General features: G+C 39.9%; 3 protein-coding genes across 3 annotated transcripts; all 3 read left to right on the forward strand.

Annotated features, from left to right (window-relative positions):
* The first annotated feature begins 4,002 nt into the window (after window positions 1–4,002).
* On the forward strand, window positions 4,003–9,609 carry LOC145417111 (uncharacterized). The gene is made up of 3 exons (XM_080285896.1): window positions 4,003–4,367; window positions 4,432–4,540; window positions 9,370–9,609. Exons 1-3 carry the CDS (start codon window positions 4,003–4,005, stop codon window positions 9,607–9,609), a joined length of 714 nt encoding a protein of 237 aa, XP_080142022.1.
* LOC145417112 (uncharacterized) lies at window positions 9,610–15,205 on the forward strand. Its single transcript, XM_080285897.1, has 2 exons — window positions 9,610–10,149; window positions 14,966–15,205. The coding sequence occupies exons 1-2, from the start codon at window positions 9,610–9,612 to the stop codon at window positions 15,203–15,205; spliced, it is 780 nt and encodes a 259-aa protein (XP_080142023.1).
* LOC145417113 (uncharacterized) lies at window positions 15,206–15,772 on the forward strand. The gene has a single exon (XM_080285898.1). The coding sequence runs from the start codon at window positions 15,206–15,208 to the stop codon at window positions 15,770–15,772; it is 567 nt and encodes a 188-aa protein (XP_080142024.1).
* Window positions 15,773–26,447: the final 10,675 nt, after the last annotated feature.

Genomic DNA, 26,447 nt, shown 5'->3' on the forward strand with positions numbered 1-26,447 from the left:
AATGTTATTTACAGTATGCTCATATGAACGTGTGTGTGTGTGTGTGTGTGTGTGTGTGTGTGTGTGTCAACTATGCACTACAGCTTACCAGTTAAATATGTTCCTACTCTTCACTTCACCTTACAGATGAAATTACCATAACTTTGAGCTTCTTGCTACGGACACTTATTTTTTTTTTTTCTCGTTATTACAGTTTTTTATTGTTCCATTAATTTTCTCAGCTTAATGAAACAAAAACATCATGGGGCCGAATGCTAATAAAACGCCAAAATATGTTGTCGGATAAGGTATAAATTACCTACAAACCCATTTTGAAGAAAATTCGCAAAACAACGGAATTCAGTCACCACGTTTCGCAAAACCAATCCATAATTAAAAATGCGTGTGGCGGCTGGCATTCGGTCATTTTATATCAAATCCTCACTAGAAGTAATAGGCGTCTGCTCATTCACATATTACTATTTTCTGAAAGTTTGGTGAAAATTCGTCAAAAGCTTTTTGAAATATTTTGGCATCACACACACACACACACACACACGAGTCAAACGTATCACTGAGCTCCGCTCTGGGGATACCGGTACCTTAGTTGTACTGTATCTATTTATGGGTCTAGCTCGTTTAGGCTAATTTAAGTGATGATCCAACATAGTTAAACCAGCAGCAGCAAAGAAAGTGTAGCCTAAAGTAAGTAAACATCTATAAATCAGTGTCATGGAATGTGCTGAGCTTCCTTACGTCAGCTAGACAACACCAAGGCGAGCGCAGTGATGCAGCTACTTGTACGAGTAAGTAGAGATTGTAGGGGTTTATTGTGTCGTCCTGGAACCTCTAATACATTAGCATTGTCCCGTGCATACCCCTTCTGCGCAGGGAACTTCATTAGAGTTGTGGTATCAGCTCATCCATGCGTTATATCTGCACTCTATGGAAAGGTTAACAACCAATCAGAATGTTCCCGACTGAGAGTAGTGGGTATATTGTATCAGAAAAAGATCGAGTTTGGAGTATACGTCAAATAAATATGAAAGTATGAACGAATTATCGACTATAAAAGAAAAATATATGAAGAGTATTTATATTTTTGCCTACAGGAGCAGCTGCTAAGAAGAGGGTAAAGAAGCTACAGCATAAAATATATAAATCTATATCTCTCTCTCTCTCTCTCTCTCTCTCTCTCTCTCTCAATATATATCAATATATATATATATATATATATATATATATATATATATATATATATATATATATATATATATATATATACATATATATATATATATATATATATATATATATATATATATATATATATATATATCTATATCTATCTATCTATATCTATATATACTGTATATATATATATATATATATATATATATATATATATATATATATATATATATATATATATATATAATTATGGTTCACTGGTACTTGTTTCAGCTCCACCCCTCCGTTCAGCGGGTTGTGTTCGATTTCTTTTCGTTGTTTTTGACACAAACACAGTGATATTGACCTTAATCCATATTTGTTCACAATTGTATATAGACATTCAAGGTTTACAATAAAAATCATTAGAAAACAGATCATTGTCTTAAAAGCATTGACAATACCGCTTAGAATCATTGATGATTTTCCGGTTTACCTTGAACCGTGCACAAAAACGAACGGAAACCGTTCGAAGAGTAAACAGTAACACGGTAGCAGATAAGGCAATCGGAGCAGGATAGACGTTGGTAACGAATGGATGTTGTGTTTAGTGTGACACGGAACAGAGAAAGATAATGAACACTTCAAGTGAGAATACTAAAATCACTACTGTCCCGCAAAGTTCCAGGTTCAAAACAAAAGAGTTAGGTAAAATTACAAGTTAAAGTTTAATGCTCAAACGAACAACTAAACATTCAGGACTCATAAGGATAATGTAATGGCAAAACAGGTTACATATATGGTTAACTGCAATAGCCTCTATTAACATGAATTTAGCAAGAGCAAATTTATCTAAGTAAGCCCTGATAAATGAGAAAGCCGGATAATGCTCAGGTAAAGCAAGATATATTATTACAGATACAAAATAATATTAATATTGGCTGACATCAAAAACTTCACATGAATCACAAAAACCTTACAAGGCCTACGAATTAACGACCTAGGCCATACAGTACAAGAAAAATGGTAACAACACTTATACTCAAATTATACAGCAGCTAGATGGCTGGAGACTTCCTGAACACTGACAAAAATAATAATACACTATACAGGGGAGGACAGAGATGTAACTAAAATGAGGAGTAGATCTAAGTGGCAATTAATGCAGAGACTGAGCTCATTATATAGGGGCCGGCAGAGCTTGATACAACTTGTAAGAAGGACACGCAAATGAAGCCATAGGGGACAAAGAGTTGACAATCCTGCTCTGAACAACAGAAAGAACGACTTACTCTACTATAAGGGGGAGAAGGGGGGAGTGAGGTAGAACACGCAAGCCTGGTCGCTATGGAAGCCACGAGGCGAATCGTGATCAAACATGCAGCATACTGTACATTAGAATTATACAAAGGATAATGAAATCATAGGCTATGTAACACCTCCCCACAAAGAAAAAGAAATTTACAAAGGAATTTTCTTATTACTCTAAAACAATCTGTCTAAAGTCTAGATAAGCAATCTGCAATAACATTTTCTTTCCCCTTGACATGTTGTATGTCTAATGAATACTCCTGAAGAAGTAGACTCCATCTTGTCAATCTCTGATTTTTATCTTTACACTTACTAAGGAATTTCAGTGGGTTATGATCGGTATAAATGACTATGGAGTCAAAACCAGAACACAAATAAAATGAAAAATGCTGTAAACCCAAAATCAAGGCCAAAAGCTCTTTCTCAATAGTTGAGTAGTTCTTTTGAGGTGGAGTGAACTTCTTACTGTAACAAGATACAAGGTGTTCAATACCCTGATAATCCTCTTGCAGCAAAACATCCCCAGCTCCTGTATCACTTGCATCAACAGCCATCTTAAAAGGCTTAGCAAAATTTGGAGTAGCGAGCACTGGCTGACTTAACAGGATAGATTTAAGTTTACTGAAAGAGGATTCACAGTTATCGGTCCAGACAAATTTAACTCCCTTTTTCAGTAGGTCTGTAAGTGGTGATACAAGAATTGAAAAGTTAAGAACAAATCTCCTGTAATAACCTACCATTCCCAAAAATCTTTGTAGCTCTTTCCTACCTTTAGGTCTGTGAAGATCACTTATAACCTGAACCTTAGCTCCTGGTGGTGCAACGTGTCGTTCACCAATCACGTACCCAAGGTACTGAACTTTAGCTTGACTAAACTCACACTTTGATAAATTAGCTACAAGATTAGCCTGAACCAAACGCTCAAGAAATTTACTGTCATGGCAAAGGTGATCTTTTCAGTTGTCACTGAAGATTAATACATCATCAATATAAACAACGCACCCTGCCAAACCCTTTGTTACAACATTCATGAGCTTCTGAAAAGTGGCTGGTGCATTCTTCATACCATATGGCATTACAGAACATGCAAAAGTCTTTCCTAGTGTTACAAAACATAAGATCTCCCTAGCACGTTCAGTCATAGGTACTTGCCAGTATCCCTTTAAAAACTTACTTATGTACCTAGCCTTTCCGATCTTGTCTATGTAATCTTCTACGCGATGGAGAGGGTAAGTGTCTGTTATGGTTATCTGATTAACACGTCTGTAGTCGATGCAAAGCCGCTGTCACCCACCTGGCTTAGGGACTCAAACAGCAGCAAAAGTTGTGGTGTCAGATGGAGTTGGACATCATCTGCACCCAAGGCCGTGCCATACCATTGGCAGAACTGCAACAGAAGGACCGGGAGAAGAAGAAGGAGAGGAAAAGGAGGGATTTTGGGTTCGGCCATGGCTAGCAAGGAGGAAGTTGTTTGGCCACTGGGAGCATCTCATCCAGGAACTCATCAGAGAAGATAAGTCATCGTTCAGGAACTTCCTGTGAATGGATAAGGAGCTCTTCATGGAGATACTTAGCAGAGTTGGCCCTCGTATTGAGAAACGAAGCACCTTCTGGAGGAAGCCCTTGGAGCCTGGCCTTTGGCTAGCACTGACTCTCCGGTATCTAGCCACGGTAGACTCGTATCAAAGTCTCCAGTACGGATTCAGGGTTGCAACCAACACCATCTGCAGGATTGTGAGGGAGACCTGTGAAGCAGTCATCAAAGAGTACATGGAGCAGGTTATCCTGTGCCCAATGACCCCAGAGGGATGGAAGGCAGTGGCCCAGGGATTCTCCTATCGCTGGAACTTCCATCACTGTGTAGGAGCACTTGATGGTGAACACATGGCCTTGCGCCCCACGGAAGGGTGGTTCCTATTATTACAACTATAAAGTTTTCCATTCACTCATCCTCTTGGCTCTGGTGGACAGCAGTTACAATTACAAGTTCATCTACGTTGATGTGGTGGCCAAGGGTGCAAACAGCGATACAGGTGTATTTTTCAACACACCGCTGAGAAGAGCCCTTGACAACGACCAAGTAGGATTGCCACCACCTCCGAAATAGCCCCGCCCCTACGCTCATACGTCACAGGAACCCCTTCAGAAGGGGCGGCGCCTAATCGCCGGTTTCTTCCAGAACATTCTGGGAGTGGTCTGGGACGAACCGGCTCTTACACTGCGATCATTCTGCATTTATTCGGCAAGAATTCGTCAAACATGCCTTTTTGACACTTGACTCCAATGTTATTCCCCGAGTACTCGCCGATAGTTGGCAAATACATCTTGGACTATTCTTGTGAATGTCTTGTGAATGTCTTGTGAATGTCTTACGAACTTCGGCATGTAAAATAACAAAGTTACCTAAAGTCTGGTTGGACGCCGTCATGACTCCGAATTACACGCCAACTATTCCCAGACTCTTTGGGGTTGCCGCCGAGTGTTCATCTAGTATTCGCCGACTACTCGTTCCCGAATTTCGGGCCGAATTTCGTCTCTTTCTTTCGCCGGTGAATCAGCGTGGGTTTGGCGAGGGACCGTAGTTTATTCGGGGTTAGAACGGCGAAAAAAAATTAATCGGCTAGTATCCCGACGGATCAGCACAAGTTCACATCTTTCGGGACCGAACCCGACTTGTCCCAGAACCAATTGAAACGACCCAAATGTGGCCGAATAAGGTCCCGAATGTTACCGAACATTGCCCGATTTTGTTAATTTTGCCAATTCGCCGACGCTTCGTGCTGTAATTCCCTATAATGTGAGTGGGCTTTAAGTGATGTCACTTTCTTCTTTTCCCCTGAAAAGGATAATGTATTTTACAGCAAAACAATAACACCATTAAGTAAAGGAGATGTTATGGTACGTATGCGAAGCACCAAAATCTTATAGATCCTTAACATCTCTGATCATTTGGAGATGTTGAGATGTAGCATAGCAAACCCCTCTGAGTGTCTGGACTTGGCTGAGGCTGGCGTGACGTCGTCCCGAGTTATCCCAACACTAAAGCGGGACGTTATGTACGGTTGCCAGATTCTTGTAATCAAAAGTAGCAAAAACAACCTCAAAAGTTGCGAACCTCAACAAGTAGCCTAATGTTATTTACAGTATGCTCATATGAACGTGTGTGTGTGTGTGTGTGTGTGTGTGTGTGTGTGTGTCAACTATGCACTACAGCTTACCAGTTAAATATGTTCCTACTCTTCACTTCACCTTACAGATGAAATTACCATAACTTTGAGCTTCTTGCTAAGGACACTTATTTTTTTTTTTTTTTCTCGTTATTACAGTTTTTTATTGTTCCATTAATTTTCTCAGCTTAATGAAACAAAAACATCATGGGGCCGAATGCTAATAAAACGCCAAAATATGTTGTCGGATAAGGTATAAATTACCTACAAACCCATTTTGAAGAAAATTCGCAAAACAACGGAATTCAGTCACCACGTTTCGCAAAACCAATCCATAATTAAAAATGCGTGTGGCGGCTGGCATTCGGTCATTTTATATCAAATCCTCACTAGAAGTAATAGGCGTCTGCTCATTCACATATTACTATTTTCTGAAAGTTTGGTGAAAATTCGTCAAAAGCTTTTTGAAATATTTTGGCATCACACACACACACACACACGAGTCAGACGTATCACTGAGCTCCGCTCTGGGGATACCGGTACCTTAGTTGTACTGTATCTATTTATGGGTCTAGCTCGTTTAGGCTAATTTAAGTGATGATCCAACATAGTTAAACCAGCAGCAGCAAAGAAAGTGTAGCCTAAAGTAAGTAAACATCTATAAATCAGTGTCATGGAATGTGCTGAGCTTCCTTACGTCAGCTAGACAACACCAAGGCGAGCGCAGTGATGCAGCTACTTGTACGAGTAAGTAGAGATTGTAGGGGTTTATTGTGTCGTCCTGGAACCTCTAATACATTAGCATTGTCCCGTGCATACCCCTTCTGCGCAGGGAACTTCATTAGAGTTGTGGTATCAGCTCATCCATGCGTTATATCTGCACTCTATGGAAAGGTTAACAACCAATCAGAATGTTCCCGACTGAGAGTAGTGGGTATATTGTATCAGAAAAAGATCGAGTTTGGAGTATACGTCAAATAAATATGAAAGTATGAACGAATTATCGACTATAAAAGAAAAATATATGAAGAGTATTTATATTTTTGCCTACAGGAGCAGCTGCTAAGAAGAGGGTAAAGAAGCTACAGCATAAAATATATAAATCTATCTCTCTCTCTCTCTCTCTCTCTCTCTCTCTCTCTCTCTCTCTCTCTCTCTCTATATATATATATATATATATATATATATATATATATATATCTATACATATATATATATATATATATATATATATATATATATATATATATATATATATATATATCTATATCTATATCTATATCTATATCTATCTATCTATATCTATATATACTGTATATATATATATATATATATATATATATATATATATATATATATATATATATATATATATATATATATATATATATATATAATTATGGTTCACTGGTACTTGTTTCAGCTCCACCCCTCCGTTCAGCGGGTTGTGTTCGATTTCTTTTCGTTGTTTTTGACACAAACACAGTGATATTGACCTTTAATCCATATTTGTTCACAATTGTATATAGACATTCAAGGTTTACAATAAAAATCATTAGAAAACAGATCATTGTCTTAAAAGCATTGACAATACCGCTTAGAATCATTGATGATTTTCCGGTTTACCTTGAACCGTGCACAAAAACGAACGGAAACCGTTCGAAGAGTAAACAGTAACACGGTAGCAGATAAGGCAATCGGAGCAGGATAGACGTTGGTAACGAATGGATGTTGTGTTTAGTGTGACACGGAACAGAGAAAGATAATGAACACTTCAAGTGAGAATACTAAAATCACTACTGTCCCGCAAAGTTCCAGGTTCAAAACAAAAGAGTTAGGTAAAATTACAAGTTAAAGTTTAATGCTCAAACGAACAACTAAACATTCAGGACTCATAAGGATAATGTAATGGCAAAACAGGTTACATATATGGTTAACTGCAATAGCCTCTATTAACATGAATTTAGCAAGAGCAAATTTATCTAAGTAAGCCCTGATAAATGAGAAAGCCGGATAATGCTCAGGTAAAGCAAGATATATTATTACAGATACAAAATAATATTAATATTGGCTGACATCAAAAACTTCACATGAATCACAAACCTTACAAGGCCTACGAATTAACGACCTAGGCCATACAGTACAAGAAAAATGGTAACAACACTTATACTCAAATTATACAGCAGCTAGATGGCTGGAGACTTCCTGAACACTGACAAAAATAATAATACACTATACAGGGGAGGACAGAGATGTAACTAAAATGAGGAGTAGATCTAAGTGGCAATTAATGCAGAGACTGAGCTCATTATATAGGGGCCGGCAGAGCTTGATACAACTTGTAAGAAGGACACGCAAATGAAGCCATAGGGGACAAAGAGTTGACAATCCTGCTCTGAACAACAGAAAGAACGACTTACTCTACTATAAGGGGGAGAAGGGGGGAGTGAGGTAGAACACGCAAGCCTGGTCGCTATGGAAGCCACGAGGCGAATCGTGATCAAACATGCAGCATACTGTACGTTAGAATTATACAAAGGATAATGAAATCATAGGCTATGTAACACCTCCCCACAAAGAAAAAGAAATTTACAAAGGAATTTTCTTATTACTCTAAAACAATCTGTCTAAAGTCTAGATAAGCAATCTGCAATAACATTTTCTTTCCCCTTGACATGTTGTATGTCTAATGAATACTCCTGAAGAAGTAGACTCCATCTTGTCAATCTCTGATTTTTATCTTTACACTTACTAAGGAATTTCAGTGGGTTATCATCGGTATAAATGACTATGGAGTCAAAACCAGAACACAAATAAAATGAAAAATGCTGTAAACCCAAAATCAAGGCCAAAAGCTCTTTCTCAATAGTTGAGTAGTTCTTTTGAGGTGGAGTGAACTTCTTACTGTAACAAGATACAAGGTGTTCAATACCCTGATAATCCTATTGCAGCAAAACATCCCCAGCTCCTGTATCACTTGCGTCAACAGCCATCTAAAAAGGCTTAGCAAAATTTGGAGTAGCGAGCACTGGCTGACTTAATAGGATAGATTTAAGTTTACTGAAAGAGGATTCACAGTTATCGGTCCAGACAAATTTAACTCCCTTTTTCAGTAGGTCTGTAAGTGGTGATACAAGAATTGAAAAGTTAAGAACAAATCTCCTGTAATAACCTACCATTCCCAAAAATCTTTGTAGCTCTTTCCTACCTTTAGGTCTGTGAAGATCACTTATAACCTGAACCTCAGCTCCTGGTGGTGCAACGTGTCGTTCACCAATCACGTACCCAAGGTACTGAACTTTAGCTTGACTAAACTCACACTTTGATAAATTAGCTACAAGATTAGCCTGAACCAAACGCTCAAGAAATTTACTGTCATGGCATAGGTGATCTTTTCAGTTGTCACTGAAGATTAATACATCATCAATATAAACAACACACCCTGCCAAACCCTTTGTTACAACATTCATGAGCTTCTGAAAAGTGGCTGGTGCATTCTTCATACCATATGGCATTACAGAACATGCAAAAGTCTTTCCTAGTGTTACAAAACATGAGATCTCCCTAGCACGTTCAGTCATAGGTACTTGCCAGTATCCCTTTAAAAACTTACTTATGTACCTAGCCTTTCCGATCTTGTCTATGTAATCTTCTACGCGATGGAGAGGGTAAGTGTCTGTTATGGTTATCTGATTAACACGTCTGTAGTCGATGCAAAGCCGCTGTCACCCACCTGGCTTAGGGACTCAAACAGCAGCAAAAGTTGTGGTGTCAGATGGAGTTGGACATCATCTGCACCCAAGGCCGTGCCATACCATTGGCAGAACTGCAACAGAAGGACCGGGAGAAGAAGAAGGAGAGGAAAAGGAGGGATTTTTGGGTTCGGCCATGGCTAGCAAGGAGGAAGTTGTTTGGCCACTGGGAGCATCTCATCCAGGAACTCATCAGAGAAGATAAGTCATCGTTCAGGAACTTCCTGTGAATGGATAAGGAGCTCTTCATGGAGATACTTAGCAGAGTTGGCCCTCGTATTGAGAAACGAAGCACCTTCTGGAGGAAGCCCTTGGAGCCTGGCCTTTGGCTAGCACTGACTCTCCGGTATCTAGCCACGGTAGACTCGTATCAAAGTCTCCAGTACGGATTCAGGGTTGCAACCAACACCATCTGCAGGATTGTGAGGGAGACCTGTGAAGCAGTCATCAAAGAGTACATGGAGCAGGTTATCCTGTGCCCAATGACCCCAGAGGGATGGAAGGCAGTGGCCCAGGGATTCTCCTATCGCTGGAACTTCCATCACTGTGTAGGAGCACTTGATGGTGAACACATGGCCTTGCGCGCCCCACGGAAGGGTGGTTCCTATTATTACAACTATAAAGTTTTCCATTCACTCATCCTCTTGGCTCTGGTGGACAGCAGTTACAATTACAAGTTCATCTACGTTGATGTGGTGGCCAAGGGTGCAAACAGCGATACAGGTGTATTTTTCAACACACCGCTGAGAAGAGCCCTTGACAACGACCAAGTAGGATTGCCACCACCTCCGAAATAGCCCCGCCCCTACGCTCATACGTCACAGGAACCCCTTCAGAAGGGGCGGCGCCTAATCGCCGGTTTCTTCCAGAACATTCTGGGAGTGGTCTGGGACGAACCGGCTCTTACACTGCGATGATTCTGCATTTATTCGGCAAGAATTCGTCAAACATGCCTTTTTGACACTTGACTCCAATGTTATTCCCCGAGTACTCGCCGATAGTTGGCAAATACATCTTGGACTATTCTTGTGAATGTCTTGTGAATGTCTTACGAACTTCGGCATGTAAAATAACAAAGTTACCTAAAGTCTGGTTGGACGCCGTCATGACTCCGAATTACACGCCAACTATTCCCAGACTCTTTGGGGTTGCCGCCGAGTGTTCATCTAGTATTCGCCGACTACTCGTTCCCGAATTTCGGGCCGAATTTCGTCTCTTTCTTTCGCCGGTGAATCAGCGTGGGTTTGGCGAGGGACCGTAGTTTATTCGGGGTTAGAACGGCGAAAAAATTAATCGGCTAGTATCCCGACGGATCAGCACAAGTTCACATCTTTCGGGACCGAACCCGACTTGTCCCAGAACCAATTGAAACGACCCAAATGTGGCCGAATAAGGTCCCGAATGTTACCGAACATTGCCCGATTTTGTTAATTTTGCCAATTCGCCGACGCTTCGTGCTGTAATTCCCTATAATGTGAGTGGGCTTTAAGTGATGTCACTTTCTTCTTTTCCCCTGAAAAGGATAATGTATTTTACAGCAAAACAATAACACCATTAAGTAAAGGAGATGTTATGGTACGTATGCGAAGCACCAAAATCTTATAGATCCTTAACATCTCTGATCATTTGGAGATGTTGAGATGTAGCATAGCAAACCCCTCTGAGTGTCTGGACTTGGCTGAGGCTGGCGTGACGTCGTCCCGAGTTATCCCAACACTAAAGCGGGACGTTATGTAGGGTTGCCAGATTCTTGTAATCAAAAGTAGCAAAAACAACCTCAAAAGTTGCGAACCTCAACAAGGAGCCTAATGTTATTTACAGTATGCTCATATGAACGTGTGTGTGTGTGTGTGTGTGTGTGTCAACTATGCACTACAGCTTACCAGTTAAATATGTTCCTACTCTTCACTTCACCTTACAGATGAAATTACCATAACTTTGAGCTTCTTGCTACGGACACTTATTTTTTTTTTTTCTCGTTATTACAGTTTTTTATTGTTCCCTTAATTTTCTCAGCTTAATGAAACAAAAACATCATGGGGCCGAATGCTAATAAAACGCCAAAATATGTTGTTGGATAAGGTGTAAATTACCTACAAACCCATTTTGAAGAAAATTCGCAAAACAACGGAATTCAGTCACCACGTTTCGCAAAACCAATCCATAATTAAAAATGCGTGTGGCGGCTGGCATTCGGTCATTTTATATCAAATCCTCACTAGAAGTAATAGGCGTCTGCTCATTCACATATTACTATTTTCTGAAAGTTTGGTGAAAATTCGTCAAAAGCTTTTTGAAATATTTTGGCATCACACACACACACACACACGAGTCAGACGTATCACTGAGCTCCGCTCTGGGGATACCGGTACCTTAGTTGTACTGTATCTATTTATGGGTCTAGCTCGTTTAGGCTAATTTAAGTGATGATCCAACATAGTTAAACCAGCAGCAGCAAAGAAAGTGTAGCCTAAAGTAAGTAAACATCTATAAATCAGTGTCATGGAATGTGCTGAGCTTCCTTACGTCAGCTAGACAACACCAAGGCGAGCGCAGTGATGCAGCTACTTGTACGAGTAAGTAGAGATTGTAGGGGTTTATTGTGTCGTCCTGGAACCTCTAATACATTAGCATTGTCCCGTGCATACCTTCTGCGCAGGGAACTTCATTAGAGTTGTGGTATCAGCTCATCCATGCGTTATATCTGCACTCTATGGAAAGGTTAACAACCAATCAGAATGTTCCCGACTGAGAGTAGTGGGTATATTGTATCAGAAAAAGATCGAGTTTGGAGTATACGTCAAATAAATATGAAAGTATGAACGAATTATCGACTATAAAAGAAAAATATATGAAGAGTATTTATATTTTTGCCTACAGGAGCAGCTAAGAAGAGGGTAAAGAAGCTACAGCATAAAATATATAAATCTATCTCTCTCTCTCTCTCTCTCTCTCTCTCTCTCTCTCTCTCTCTCTCTCTCTCTCTCTATATATATATATATATATATATATATATATATATATATATATTTATGCATATATATATATATATATATATATATATATATATATATATATATATATCTATATCTATATCTATATCTATATCTATCTATCTATATCTATATATACTGTATATATATATATATATATATATATATATATATATATATATATATATATATATATATATATATATATATATATACATATATATATATATATATATATATATATATAATTATGGTTCACTGGTACTTGTTTCAGCTCCACCCCTCCGTTCAGCGGGTTGTGTTCGATTTCTTTTCGTTGTTTTTGACACAAACACAGTGATATTGACCTTAATCCATATTTGTTCACAATTGTATATAGACATTCAAGGTTTACAATAAAAATCATTAGAAAACAGATCATTGTCTTAAAAGCATTGACAATACCGCTTAGAATCATTGATGATTTTCCGGTTTACCTTGAACCGTGCACAAAAACGAACGGAAACCGTTCGAAGAGTAAACAGTAACACGGTAGCAGATAAGGCAATCGGAGCAGGATAGACGTTGGTAACGAATGGATGTTGTGTTTAGTGTGACACGGAACAGAGAAAGATAATGAACACTTCAAGTGAGAATACTAAAATCACTACTGTCCCGCAAAGTTCCAGGTTCAAAACAAAAGAGTTAGGTAAAATTACAAGTTAAAGTTTAATGCTCAAACGAACAACTAAACATTCAGGACTCATAAGGATAATGTAATGGCAAAACAGGTTACATATATGGTTAACTGCAATAGCCTCTATTAACATGAATTTAGCAAGAGCAAATTTATCTAAGTAAGCCCTGATAAATGAGAAAGCCGGATAATGCTCAGGTAAAGCAAGATATATTATTACAGATACAAAATAATATTAATATTGGCTGACATCAAAAACTTCACATGAATCACAAAAACCTTACAAGGCCTACGAATTAACGACCTAGGCCATACAGTACAAGAAAAATGGTAACAACACTTATACTCAAATTATACAGCAGCTAGATGGCTGGAGACTTCCTGAACACTGACAAAAATAATAATACACTATACAGGGGAGGACAGAGATGTAACTAAAATGAGGAGTAGATCTAAGTGGCAATTAATGCAGAGACTGAGCTCATTATATAGGGGCCGGCAGAGCTTGATACAACTTGTAAGAAGGACACGCAAATGAAGCCATAGGGGACAAAGAGTTGACAATCCTGCTCTGAACAACAGAAAGAACGACTTACTCTACTATAACGGGGAGAAAGGGGAGTGAGGTAAAACACGCAAGCCTGGTCGCTATGGAAGCCACGAGGCGAATCGTGATCAAACATGCAGCATAGTGTACGTTAAAATTATACAAAGGATGATGAAATCGTAGGCTATGTAACACCTCCCCACAAAGAAAAAGAAATTTACAAAGGAATTTTCTTATTACTCTAAAACAATCTGTCTAAAGTCTAGATAAGCAATCTGCAATAACATTTTCTTTCCCCTTGACATGTTGTATGTCTAATGAATACTCCTGAAGAAGTAGACTCCATCTTGTCAATCTCTGATTTTTATCTTTACACTTACTAAGGAATTTCAGTGGGTTATCATCGGTATAAATGACTATGGAGTCAAAACCAGAACACAAATAAAATGAAAAATGCTGTAAACCCAAAATCAAGGCCAAAAGCTCTTTCTCAATAGTTGAGTAGTTCTTTTGAGGTGGAGTGAACTTCTTACTGTAACAAGATACAAGGTGTTCAATACCCTGATAATCCTATTGCAGCAAAACATCCCCAGCTCCTGTATCACTTGCGTCAACAGCCATCTAAAAAGGCTTAGCAAAATTTGGAGTAGCGAGCACTGGCTGACTTAATAGGATAGATTTAAGTTTACTGAAAGAGGATTCACAGTTATCGGTCCAGACAAATTTAACTCCCTTTTTCAGTAGGTCTGTAAGTGGTGATACAAGAATTGAAAAGTTAAGAACAAATCTCCTGTAATAACCTACCATTCCCAAAAATCTTTGTAGCTCTTTCCTACCTTTAGGTCTGTGAAGATCACTTATAACCTGAACCTCAGCTCCTGGTGGTGCAACGTGTCGTTCACCAATCACGTACCCAAGGTACTGAACTTTAGCTTGACTAAACTCACACTTTGATAAATTAGCTACAAGATTAGCCTGAACCAAACGCTCAAGAAATTTACTGTCATGGCATAGGTGATCTTTTCAGTTGTCACTGAAGATTAATACATCATCAATATAAACAACACACCCTGCCAAACCCTTTGTTACAACATTCATGAGCTTCTGAAAAGTGGCTGGTGCATTCTTCATACCATATGGCATTACAGAACATGCAAAAGTCTTTCCTAGTGTTACAAAACATGAGATCTCCCTAGCACGTTCAGTCATAGGTACTTGCCAGTATCCCTTTAAAAACTTACTTATGTACCTAGCCTTTCCGATCTTGTCTATGTAATCTTCTACGCGATGGAGAGGGTAAGTGTCTGTTATGGTTATCTGATTAACACGTCTGTAGTCGATGCAAAGCCGCTGTCACCCACCTGGCTTAGGGACTCAAACAGCAGCAAAAGTTGTGGTGTCAGATGGAGTTGGACATCATCTGCACCCAAGGCCGTGCCATACCATTGGCAGAACTGCAACAGAAGGACCGGGAGAAGAAGAAGGAGAGGAAAAGGAGGGATTTTTGGGTTCGGCCATGGCTAGCAAGGAGGAAGTTGTTTGGCCACTGGGAGCATCTCATCCAGGAACTCATCAGAGAAGATAAGTCATCGTTCAGGAACTTCCTGTGAATGGATAAGGAGCTCTTCATGGAGATACTTAGCAGAGTTGGCCCTCGTATTGAGAAACGAAGCACCTTCTGGAGGAAGCCCTTGGAGCCTGGCCTTTGGCTAGCACTGACTCTCCGGTATCTAGCCACGGTAGACTCGTATCAAAGTCTCCAGTACGGATTCAGGGTTGCAACCAACACCATCTGCAGGATTGTGAGGGAGACCTGTGAAGCAGTCATCAAAGAGTACATGGAGCAGGTTATCCTGTGCCCAATGACCCCAGAGGGATGGAAGGCAGTGGCCCAGGGATTCTCCTATCGCTGGAACTTCCATCACTGTGTAGGAGCACTTGATGGTGAACACATGGCCTTGCGCGCCCCACGGAAGGGTGGTTCCTATTATTACAACTATAAAGTTTTCCATTCACTCATCCTCTTGGCTCTGGTGGACAGCAGTTACAATTACAAGTTCATCTACGTTGATGTGGTGGCCAAGGGTGCAAACAGCGATACAGGTGTATTTTTCAACACACCGCTGAGAAGAGCCCTTGACAACGACCAAGTAGGATTGCCACCACCTCCGAAATAGCCCCGCCCCTACGCTCATACGTCACAGGAACCCCTTCAGAAGGGGCGGCGCCTAATCGCCGGTTTCTTCCAGAACATTCTGGGAGTGGTCTGGGACGAACCGGCTCTTACACTGCGATCATTCTGCATTTATTCGGCAAGAATTCGTCAAACATGCCTTTTTGACACTTGACTCCAATGTTATTCCCCGAGTACTCGCCGATAGTTGGCAAATACATCTTGGACTATTCTTGTGAATGTCTTGTGAATGTCTTACGAACTTCGGCATGTAAAATAACAAAGTTACCTAAAGTCTGGTTGGACGCCGTCATGACTCCGAATTACACGCCAACTATTCCCAGACTCTTTGGGGTTGCCGCCGAGTGTTCATCTAGTATTCGCCGACTACTCGTTCCCGAATTTCGGGCCGAATTTCGTCTCTTTCTTTCGCCGGTGAATCAGCGTGGGTTTGGCGAGGGACCGTAGTTTATTCGGGGTTAGAACGGCGAAAAAAAATTAATCGGCTAGTATCCCGACGGATCAGCACAAGTTCACATCTTTCGGGACCGAACCCGACTTGTCCCAGAACCAATTGAAACGACCCAAATGTGGCCGAATAAGGTCCCGAATGTTACCGAACATTGCCCGATTTTGTTAATTTTGCCAATTCGCCGACGCTTCGTGCTGTAATTCCCTATAATGTGAGTGGGCTTTAAGTGATGTCACTTTCTTCTTTTCCCCTGAAAAGGATAATGTATTTTACAGCAAAACAATAACACCATTAAGTAAAGGAGATGTTATGGTACGTATGCGAAGCACCAAAATCTTATAGATCCTTAACATCTCTGATCATTTGGAGATGTTGAGATGTAGCATAGCAAACCCCTCTGAGTGTCTGGACTTGGCTGAGGCTGGCGTGACGTCGTCCCGAGTTATCCCAACACTAAAGCGGGACGTTATGTACGGTTGCCAGATTCTTGTAATCAAAAGTAGCAAAAACAACCTCAAAAGTTGCGAACCTCAACAAGTAGCCTAATGTTATTTACAGTATGCTCATATGAACGTGTGTGTGTGTGTGTGTGTGTGTGTGTGTGTGTGTGTCAACTATGCACTACAGCTTACCAGTTAAATATGTTCCTACTCTTCACTTCACCTTACAGATGAAATTACCATAACTTTGAGCTTCTTGCTAAGGACACTTATTTTTTTTTTTTTTTTCTCGTTATTACAGTTTTTTATTGTTCCATTAATTTTCTCAGCTTAATGAAACAAAAACATCATGGGGCCGAATGCTAATAAAACGCCAAAATATGTTGTCGGATAAGGTATAAATTACCTACAAACCCATTTTGAAGAAAATTCGCAAAACAACGGAATTCAGTCACCACGTTTCGCAAAACCAATCCATAATTAAAAATGCGTGTGGCGGCTGGCATTCGGTCATTTTATATCAAATCCTCACTAGAAGTAATAGGCTTCTGCTCATTCACATATTACTATTTTCTGAAAGTTTGGTGAAAATTCGTCAAACGCTTTTTGAAATATTTTGGCATCACACACACACACACACGAGTCAGACGTATCACTGAGCTCCGCTCTGGGGATACCGGTACCTTAGTTGTACTGTATCTATTTATGGGTCTAGCTCGTTTAGGCTAATTTAAGTGATGATCCAACATAGTTAAACCAGCAGCAGCAAAGAAAGTGTAGCCTAAAGTAAGTAAACATCTATAAATCAGTGTCATGGAATGTGCTGAGCTTCCTTACGTCAGCTAGACAACACCAAGGCGAGCGCAGTGATGCAGCTACTTGTACGAGTAAGTAGAGATTGTAGGGGTTTATTGTGTCGTCCTGGAACCTCTAATACATTAGCATTGTCCCGTGCATACCCCTTCTGCGCAGGGAACTTCATTAGAGTTGTGGTATCAGCTCATCCATGCGTTATATCTGCACTCTATGGAAAGGTTAACAACCAATCAGAATGTTCCCGACTGAGAGTAGTGGGTATATTGTATCAGAAAAAGATCGAGTTTGGAGTATACGTCAAATAAATATGAAAGTATGAACGAATTATCGACTATAAAAGAAAAATATATGAAGAGTATTTATATTTTTGCCTACAGGAGCAGCTGCTAAGAAGAGGGTAAAGAAGCTACAGCATAAAATATATAAATCTATATCTATCTATCTCTCTCTCTCTCTCTCTCTCTCTCTCTCTCTCTCTCTCTCTATATATATATATATATATATATATATATATATATATATATATATATATATATATATATATATAATTATGGTTCACTGGTACTTGTTTCAGCTCCACCCCTCCGTTCAGCGGGTTGTGTTCGATTTCTTTTCGTCGTTTTTGACACAAACACAGTGATATTGACCTTAATCCATATTTGTTCACAATTGTATATAGACATTCAAGGTTTACAATAAAAATCATTAGAAAACAGATCATTGTCTTAAAAGCATTGACAATACCGCTTAGAATCATTGATGATTTTCCGGTTTACCTTGAACCGTGCACAAAAACGAACGGAAACCGTTCGAAGAGTAAACAGTAACACGGTAGCAGATAAGGCAATCGGAGCAGGATAGACGTTGGTAACGAATGGATGTTGTGTTTAGTGTGACACGGAACAGAGAAAGATAATGAACACTTCAAGTGAGAATACTAAAATCACTACTGTCCCGCAAAGTTCCAGGTTCAAAACAAAAGAGTTAGGTAAAATTACAAGTTAAAGTTTAATGCTCAAACGAACAACTAAACATTCAGGACTCATAAGGATAATGTAATGGCAAAACAGGTTACATATATGGTTAACTGCAATAGCCTCTATTAACATGAATTTAGCAAGAGCAAATTTATCTAAGTAAGCCCTGATAAATGAGAAAGCCGGATAATGCTCAGGTAAAGCAAGATATATTATTACAGATACAAAATAATATTAATATTGGCTGACATCAAAAACTTCACATGAATCACAAAAACCTTACAAGGCCTACGAATTAACGACCTAGGCCATACAGTACAAGAAAAATGGTAACAACACTTATACTCAAATTATACAGCAGCTAGATGGCTGGAGACTTCCTGAACACTGACAAAAATAATAATACACTATACAGGGAGGACAGAGATGTAACTAAAATGAGGAGTAGATCTAAGTGGCAATTAATGCAGAGACTGAGCTCATTATATAGGGGCCGGCAGAGCTTGATACAACTTGTAAGAAGGACACGCAAATGAAGCCATAGGGGACAAAGAGTTGACAATCCTGCTCTGAACAACAGAAAGAACGACTTACTCTACTATAAGGGGGAGAAGGGGGGAGTGAGGTAGAACACGCAAGCCTGGTCGCTATGGAAGCCACGAGGCGAATCGTGATCAAACATGCAGCATACTGTACCTTAGAATTATACAAAGGATAATGAAATCATAGGCTATGTAACACCTCCCCACAAAGAAAAAGAAATTTACAAAGGAATTTTCTTATTACTCTAAAACAATCTGTCTAAAGTCTAGATAAGCAATCTGCAATAACATTTTCTTTCCCCTTGACATATTGTATGTCTAATGAATACTCCTGAAGAAGTAGACTCCATCTTGTCAATCTCTGATTTTTATCTTTACACTTACTAAGGAATTTCAGTGGGTTATGATCGGTATAAATGACTATGGAGTCAAAACCAGAACACAAATAAAATGAAAAATGCTGTAAACCCAAAATCAAGGCCAATAGCTCTTTCTCAATAGTTGAGTAGTTCTTTTGAGGTGGAGTGAACTTCTTACTGTAACAAGATACAAGGTGTTCAATACCCTGATCATCCTCTTGCAGCAAAACATCCCCAGCTCCTGTATCACTTGCGTCAACAGCCATCTTAAAAGGCTTAGCAAAATTTGGAGTAGCGAGCACTGGCTGACTTAATAGGATAGATTTAAGTTTACTGAAAGAGGATTCACAGTTATCGGTCCAGACAAATTTAACTCCCTTTTTCAGTAGGTCTGTAAGTGGTGATACAAGAATTGAAAAGTTAAGAACAAATCTCCTGTAATAACCTACCATTCCCAAAAATCTTTGTAGCTCTTTCCTACCTTTAGGTCTGTGAAGATCACTTATAACCTGAACCTTAGCTCCTGGTGGTGCAACGTGTCGTTCACCAATCACGTACCCAAGGTACTGAACTTTAGCTTGACTAAACTCACACTTTGATAAATTAGCTACAAGATTAGCCTGAACCAAACGCTCAAGAAATTTACTGTCATGGCATAGGTGATCTTTTCAGTTGTCACTGAAGATTAATACATCATCAATATAAACAACACACCCTGCCAAACCCTGTGTTACAACATTCATGAGCTTCTGAAAAGTGGCTGGTGCATTCTTCATACCATATGGCATTACAGAACATGCAAAAGTCTTTCCTAGTGTTACAAAACATGAGATCTCCCTAGCACGTTCAGTCATAGGTACTTGCCAGTATCCCTTTAAAAACTTACTAATGTACCTAGCCTTTCCGATCTTGTCTATGTAATCTTCTACGCGATGGAGAGGGTAAGTGTCTGTTATGGTTATCTGATTAACACGTCTGTAGTCGATGCAAAGCCGCTGTCACCCACCTGGCTTAGGGACTAGAGTGACAGGAGAACTCCACTCGCTCTGACAGGGCTCAATCATCTTGTGGTCCAAGAGGTAGCCAAGCTTCTTCTGGATGAGAGGAACTTTCACTGGGTTCACACGGTAAGGAGGCAGTTTAATTGGCTTTGCGTCTCCAACATCAACATCATGCATCAACACAGTGGTTCTTCCTGGAGTGGCACGGAACACTTGCAGGTACTCCTGCAGTAATGCCGAAAACTCCCGCCTTTCCTCGGGAGCTAGATGAGAAAGCTTAGTCTGGAGATCATTCATGATATCAGGATTCTTCCCCAAACTATCACTCAGGCTCATACTGCATGGAAGAACTTCACTTGCAGACTCGGGTGGAACAGCTACAGTGCAGACTGGGTTTTTTTTCATCCCACCTGTGATATAACTTTAGCATGTTGATGTGACAAAGTTGCTTGTTCTTTCTACGATCTGGTGTGGCGATGATATAGTTGACATCACTGAGTTTCTTCTTCACGAAATAAGGACCACTAAATTTGGCTTGAAGAGGTTGCCCATGCACCGGTAGCAAAATCAAAACCTGATCTCCTGGCTGAAAGTGGCGTAACCTGGACTTTTTATCACACCAAGTCTTCATCTTCTCCTGAGCAGCTCCTAAATTCTCTTTTGCCAGCTGTAAAGCAGTGGACAGCCGTTCTTTGAACTTCATCACATACTCCAGCAGGTTGACGCCATCTTCCTCCGACAGCCAGCATTCCTTGAGGAGCTTAAGGGGTACTCTTACTTCATGGCCAAACAGTAGTTCAAAGGGTGAGAAGCCTAATGATTCATTTGGAGATTCTCTTGCGGCAAATACAAAGAAAGGAAGACCTTTATCCCAGTTTTTCTGATGTTCCAAACCGTATTTCCTCAGCATTGATTTGAGTGTTTGATGATATCTCTCCAACGCTCCTTGGGTCTGGGGATGGTAAGCTGAAGACGTGATCTGGGTGATGCCCAACTCTTTCAGAGACTGCTTGAAAACATTTGACATGAAATTACTTCCCCGGTCTGACTGTACCTCCTTGGGCAGACCAAACTTGGTGAAGAACCCTAGCATTTCCTTAACCACGTTCTTTGCTGAGATATTTCTAAGTGGAATGGCTTCAGGATAACGAGTAGCCGTATCAATCAGGGTCAACACATAAGAAAATCCTGAAGAAGTCTTAGGAATTGGGCCCACAATATCCACCAACACACGGGTGAATGACGCCTCAAAAGGAGGAATGGGAACTAGAGGTGCAACCTTTTCAGTCTGATTACACTTCCCCACAACTTGACAGGTGTGACAAGACTTACAATACCAGGAAACATCTCTGAAGATACCTGGCCAGTAGGAGTGTTTCAAAATGCGTGGAACAGTCTTCCTCACTCCAAGGTGTCCTGCCAAACTGGAATCATGAGCCACTCTAATGATATCCTGCCTACAAACACGAGGGATGACGACTTGATGTACAACCTCCCATTAACAGTCGGCTGATGCTGTTGGGGGTCTCCACTTTCTCATAAGTACTCCTGACTTTATATAATAACAAGTAGAAGTACTAGCTGACTCTTCCTCACTGCAAGCAAAGTTAGCTAGACCTTTCAACTCAGGGTCAGCAACCTGCAACTCAACCAACTCTTGACGAGGCAAATTATCAACACTACGGGGCACTGCCTCATCTGGTGAGTGGTCCAAATTAGCAAGAAAAGTGTCAGCTAGGATAACATCATCATCATCATCATTATCCTCTAAGTCACCAGTAACTTTAGACTTAGCCCTAGTGACAGCACATGCAGAGAACACCTCAGGGACATCACAATCCTGGGTTGCAGTCACTGGTTCACTAGACAACTGAGGAGCTGGACACACTTGACATCCACCAATATCATTTCCAAGTAAGAAAGTTACACCTGACACTGGGAGTGTCTCAACCAACCGAACCATAACGGAACCATTAACAAAACCAGACTCTAAATTCACTCTGCACAGAGGGACAGAGAAGTAATTATTCCCTACACCTTGTAAGATTACAGTTTCATCAGAGGAATTAACATTAGAGCCTAGAACACTGGTCAGCATAAGGGATTGACAAGCACCTGTATCACGATATATTTTAACTGATTTCCTGTCATTACTGTCCAGAGGACTGACAAAACCATCAGACAGGAAATTAGCACATGAACTCTTGAGAGAGTCACCCACGTTACTGCTCAAAAGAGGAGCTTCATCATGAGAATTTAATTTACCCCTCAAAGCAGGTTCAGTTAACTCAGTTAAAGAATTCTGGGAACTCTCAAGGGTGGACACTAGGCCATTAAACTGAATATTTAAAGACTCCTTTTTGTTCACATCACGCTGTCTCCTGAAACATTTCTCCATAGCATGACCAAGCTTACTACAATAAGTACATTTACTTTTCTGAAATCTAGAGGTGGAGCTGGTATTTACTTCCTGAGAAACATCATCTTTATTCTCTTTCCTGTTTCCTGTACTCTGAGTAGAAGCAACGTACTTACTCTCAGCTTTCCTTTTTTCTTTAGAATATCTCTTGTGAGTGAGAACATATTCATCAGCTAAAACTGCAGCATCAGACAAATTATCTATTATTTTCTCATCAAGATATAGGTTTACATCTTTATTAATACACCTTTTGAAGTCCTCCAGCAAAATCATCTGCTTAAATTTATCAAAATCAGAATTTACATTCTTAGAATTTAACCACTGCTCTAACAGATCTTCTTTGATTTTTGCATACTCAACATGGGATTGCTTATCTTGCTTATAAGTTGTCCTAAATTTTACTCTATAGGCTTCAGGAACAAGCTCATAGGCCTTAAGAATCAAGCTCTTAACTATATCATAATTATCAGATTGATCCTGAGGTATAGATGCATAAGTTACTTGAGCTTTACCAGTGAGAACACTCTGTAGGAGTACTGGCCAATACTTTATGGGCCAATTAAAACCTGTAGCTACCCTCTCAAACAACTGAAAATACTTTGTTAAATCAGATTCATTAAAAGGAGGGACAAGTTTAACATTTTTAGCCACATCAAAATCATCAGAGCTAGATGATCCAGTTCCACTTTGTTTCATGCGATACTCATGGTCTGCCTGAATCCTAGCAATTTCAATTTGTGCCTGTGCCTCCTGAATACGAGCCTGAGACTCAGCCTCCTTAGCACGAGCCTCCTGCAGGGCTCGCTGTAACTTAGCTATTTCAATCTGCTTTTTCTCATCTGGAGGAGTTACATTAAACAAGCTTTTATTAATCATGGCAACAATTTGATCTTTAGAATGATGAGAGCGAACAACAATTCCCAATTGCTGAGCAACAAGCTTAAGTTCATTCTTTGTTCGGTTTTCTACATCACACACTGTTTGCACATTTGACAAAAAATCTTTGGCTTCATCAAGAGTAGTAATAGTAGACATCATCAATAAATCACAGTCACAAAATATCAAGCAATATCCCTATGATAATATCCTGAATATCCTGATAAGAGGTCGCCAAATTCATGTTACGGAACAGAGAGAGATAATGAACACTTCAAGTGAGAACACTAATTTCACTACTGTCTCGCAAAGTTCCAGGTTCAAAACAAAAGAGTTATATAAGTAAAATTACAAGTTAAAGTTTAATGCTCAAACTAACAACTAAACATTCAGGACTCATAAGGATAAAGTAATGGCAAAACAGGTTACATATATGGTTAACTGCAATAGCCTCTATTAACATGAATTTAGCAATAGCAAATTTATCTAAGTCAACCCTGATAAATGAGAAAACCGGATAATGCTCAGTTAAAGCAAGATATATTAATACAGATACAAAATATTATTAATAATGGCTGACATCAAAAACTTCACATGAATCACAAAAACCTGACCAGGCCTACGAATTAACGCCCCAGGCCGTACAGTACAAGAAAAATGGTAACAACACTTATACTCAAATTATACAGCAGCTAGATGGGTGGAGGTTTCCTGAGCACTCACAAAAATAATAATACACTATACAGGCGAGGACAGAGATGTAAACAAAACTGAGTAGATCTAAGTGGCAATTAATGCAGAGACTGAGCTCATTATATAGGGGCAGGCAGCGCTTGATACAACTTGTAAGAAGGACGCGCAAATGAAGCAGTAGGGGACAAAGAGTTGACAATCCTGCTCTGAACAACAGAAAGAACGACTTACTCTACTATAAGGGGGAGAAGGGGGGAGTGAGGTAGAACACGCAAGACTGGTCACTATGGAAGCCACGAGGCGAATCGTGATCAAACATGCAGCATACTGTACGTTAGAATTATACAAAGGATGATGAAATCATAGGCTATGTAACACCTCCCCACAAAGAAAAAGAAATTTACAAAGGAAATTTCTTATTACTCTAAAACAATCTCTCTAAAGTCTAGATAAGCAATCTGCAATAACATTTTCTTTCCCCTTGACATGTTGTATGTCTAATGAATACTCCTGAAGAAGTAGACTCCATCTTGTCAATCTCTGATTTTTATCTTTAAACTTACTAAGAAATTTCAGTGGGTTATGATCGGTATAAATGACTATGGGGTCAAAACCAGAACACAAATAAAATGAAAAATGCTGCAAGCCCAAACTCAAGGCCAAAAGCTCTTTCTGAATAGTGGAGTAGTTCTTTTGAGGTGGAGTGAACTTCTTACTGCAATAAGATACAGGGTGTTTAATACCCTGATCATCCTCTTGCAGCAAAACATCCCCAGCTCCTGTATCGCTTGAGTCAACAGCCATCTTAAAAGGCTTAGCAATATTTGGAGAAGCGAGCACTGGCTGACTTAATAGGATAGATTTAAGTTTACTTAAAGAGGATTCACAGTTATCGGTCCAGACAAATTTAACTCCCTTTTTCAGTAGGTCTGTAAGAGGTGATACAAGAATTGAAAAGTTAAGAACAAATCTCCTGTAATAACCAGCCATTCTCAAAAATCTTTGTAGCTCTTTCCTGCTTTTAGGTCTGGGAAGATCACTTATAACCTGAACCTTAGCTCCTGGTGGTGCAACGTGTCCATCACCAATCACGTACCCAAGGTACTGAACTTTAGCTTGACCAAACTCACACTTTGATAAATTAGCTAGAAGATTAGCCTGAACGAAACGCTCAAGAAATTTACTGACATGGCATAGGTGATCTTTCCAGATGTCACTGAAGATTAATACATCATCAATATAAACAACACACCCTGCCAAACCCTTTCTTACAACATTCATGAGCTTCTGAAATGTGGCTGGTGCATTCTTCATACCATATGGCATTACAGAACGTGCAAAAGTCTTTCCTAGTGTTACAAAACATGAGATCTCCCTAGCACGTTCAGTTATAGGTACTTGCCAGTATCCCTTTAACAAATCAAACTTACTTATGTACCTAGCCTTCCCGATCTTGTCTATGCAATCTTCCATGCGAGGGAGAGGGTAAGTGTCTGTTTTGGTTATCTGATTAATACGTCTATAGTCGATGCAAAGCCGCTGTGACTCACCTGGTTTAGGGACTAGAGTGACAGGAGAACTCCACTCGCTCTGACAGGGCTCAATCATCTTGTGGTCCAACACGTAGCCAAGCTTCTTCTGGATGAGAGGAACTTTCACTGGGTTCACACGGTAAGGAGGCAGTTTAATTGGCTTTGCGTCTGCAACATCGACATCATGCATCAACACAGTGGTTCCTCCTGGAGTGGCACGGAACACTTGTGGGTACTCCTGCAGTAATGCCGAAAACTCCTGCCTTTCCTCGGGAGCTAGATGAGAAAGCTAAGTCTGGAGATCATTCATGACATCAGGATTCTTCCCCAAACTATCACTCAGGCTCATACTGCATGGGAGAACTTCACTTGCAGACTCGGGTGGAACAGCTACAGTGCAGACTGGCTTATTTTCGTCCCAACTGTGATATAACTTTAGCATGTTGATGTGACAAAGTTGCTTGTTGTTTCTACGATCTGGTGTGGCGATGACATAGTTGACATCACTGAGTTTCTTCTCCATGAAATAAGGACCACCAAACTTGGCTTGAA

This window comes from Coenobita brevimanus, chromosome 109 (assembly GCF_032717465.1).
Source record: "Coenobita brevimanus isolate Jiangsu-jjx chromosome 109, ASM3271746v2, whole genome shotgun sequence".
Lineage (NCBI taxonomy): Eukaryota > Metazoa > Arthropoda > Malacostraca > Decapoda > Coenobitidae > Coenobita > Coenobita brevimanus.

Coding starts and splice junctions, on each gene's coding strand:
- LOC145417111 (XM_080285896.1), top strand. CDS start 4,003: ATGGATAAGGAGCTCTTCATGGAGATACTTAGCAGAGTTGGCCCTCGT. Junction 4,368..4,431: donor GCCTTGCGCCCCACGGAAGG/GTGGTTCCTATT, acceptor TCTGGTGGACAG/CAGTTACAATTACAAGTTCA. Junction 4,541..9,369: donor GAGCCCTTGACAACGACCAA/GTAGGATTGCCA, acceptor CACCTGGCTTAG/GGACTCAAACAGCAGCAAAA.
- LOC145417112 (XM_080285897.1), top strand. CDS start 9,610: ATGGATAAGGAGCTCTTCATGGAGATACTTAGCAGAGTTGGCCCTCGT. Junction 10,150..14,965: donor GAGCCCTTGACAACGACCAA/GTAGGATTGCCA, acceptor CACCTGGCTTAG/GGACTCAAACAGCAGCAAAA.
- LOC145417113 (XM_080285898.1), top strand. CDS start 15,206: ATGGATAAGGAGCTCTTCATGGAGATACTTAGCAGAGTTGGCCCTCGT.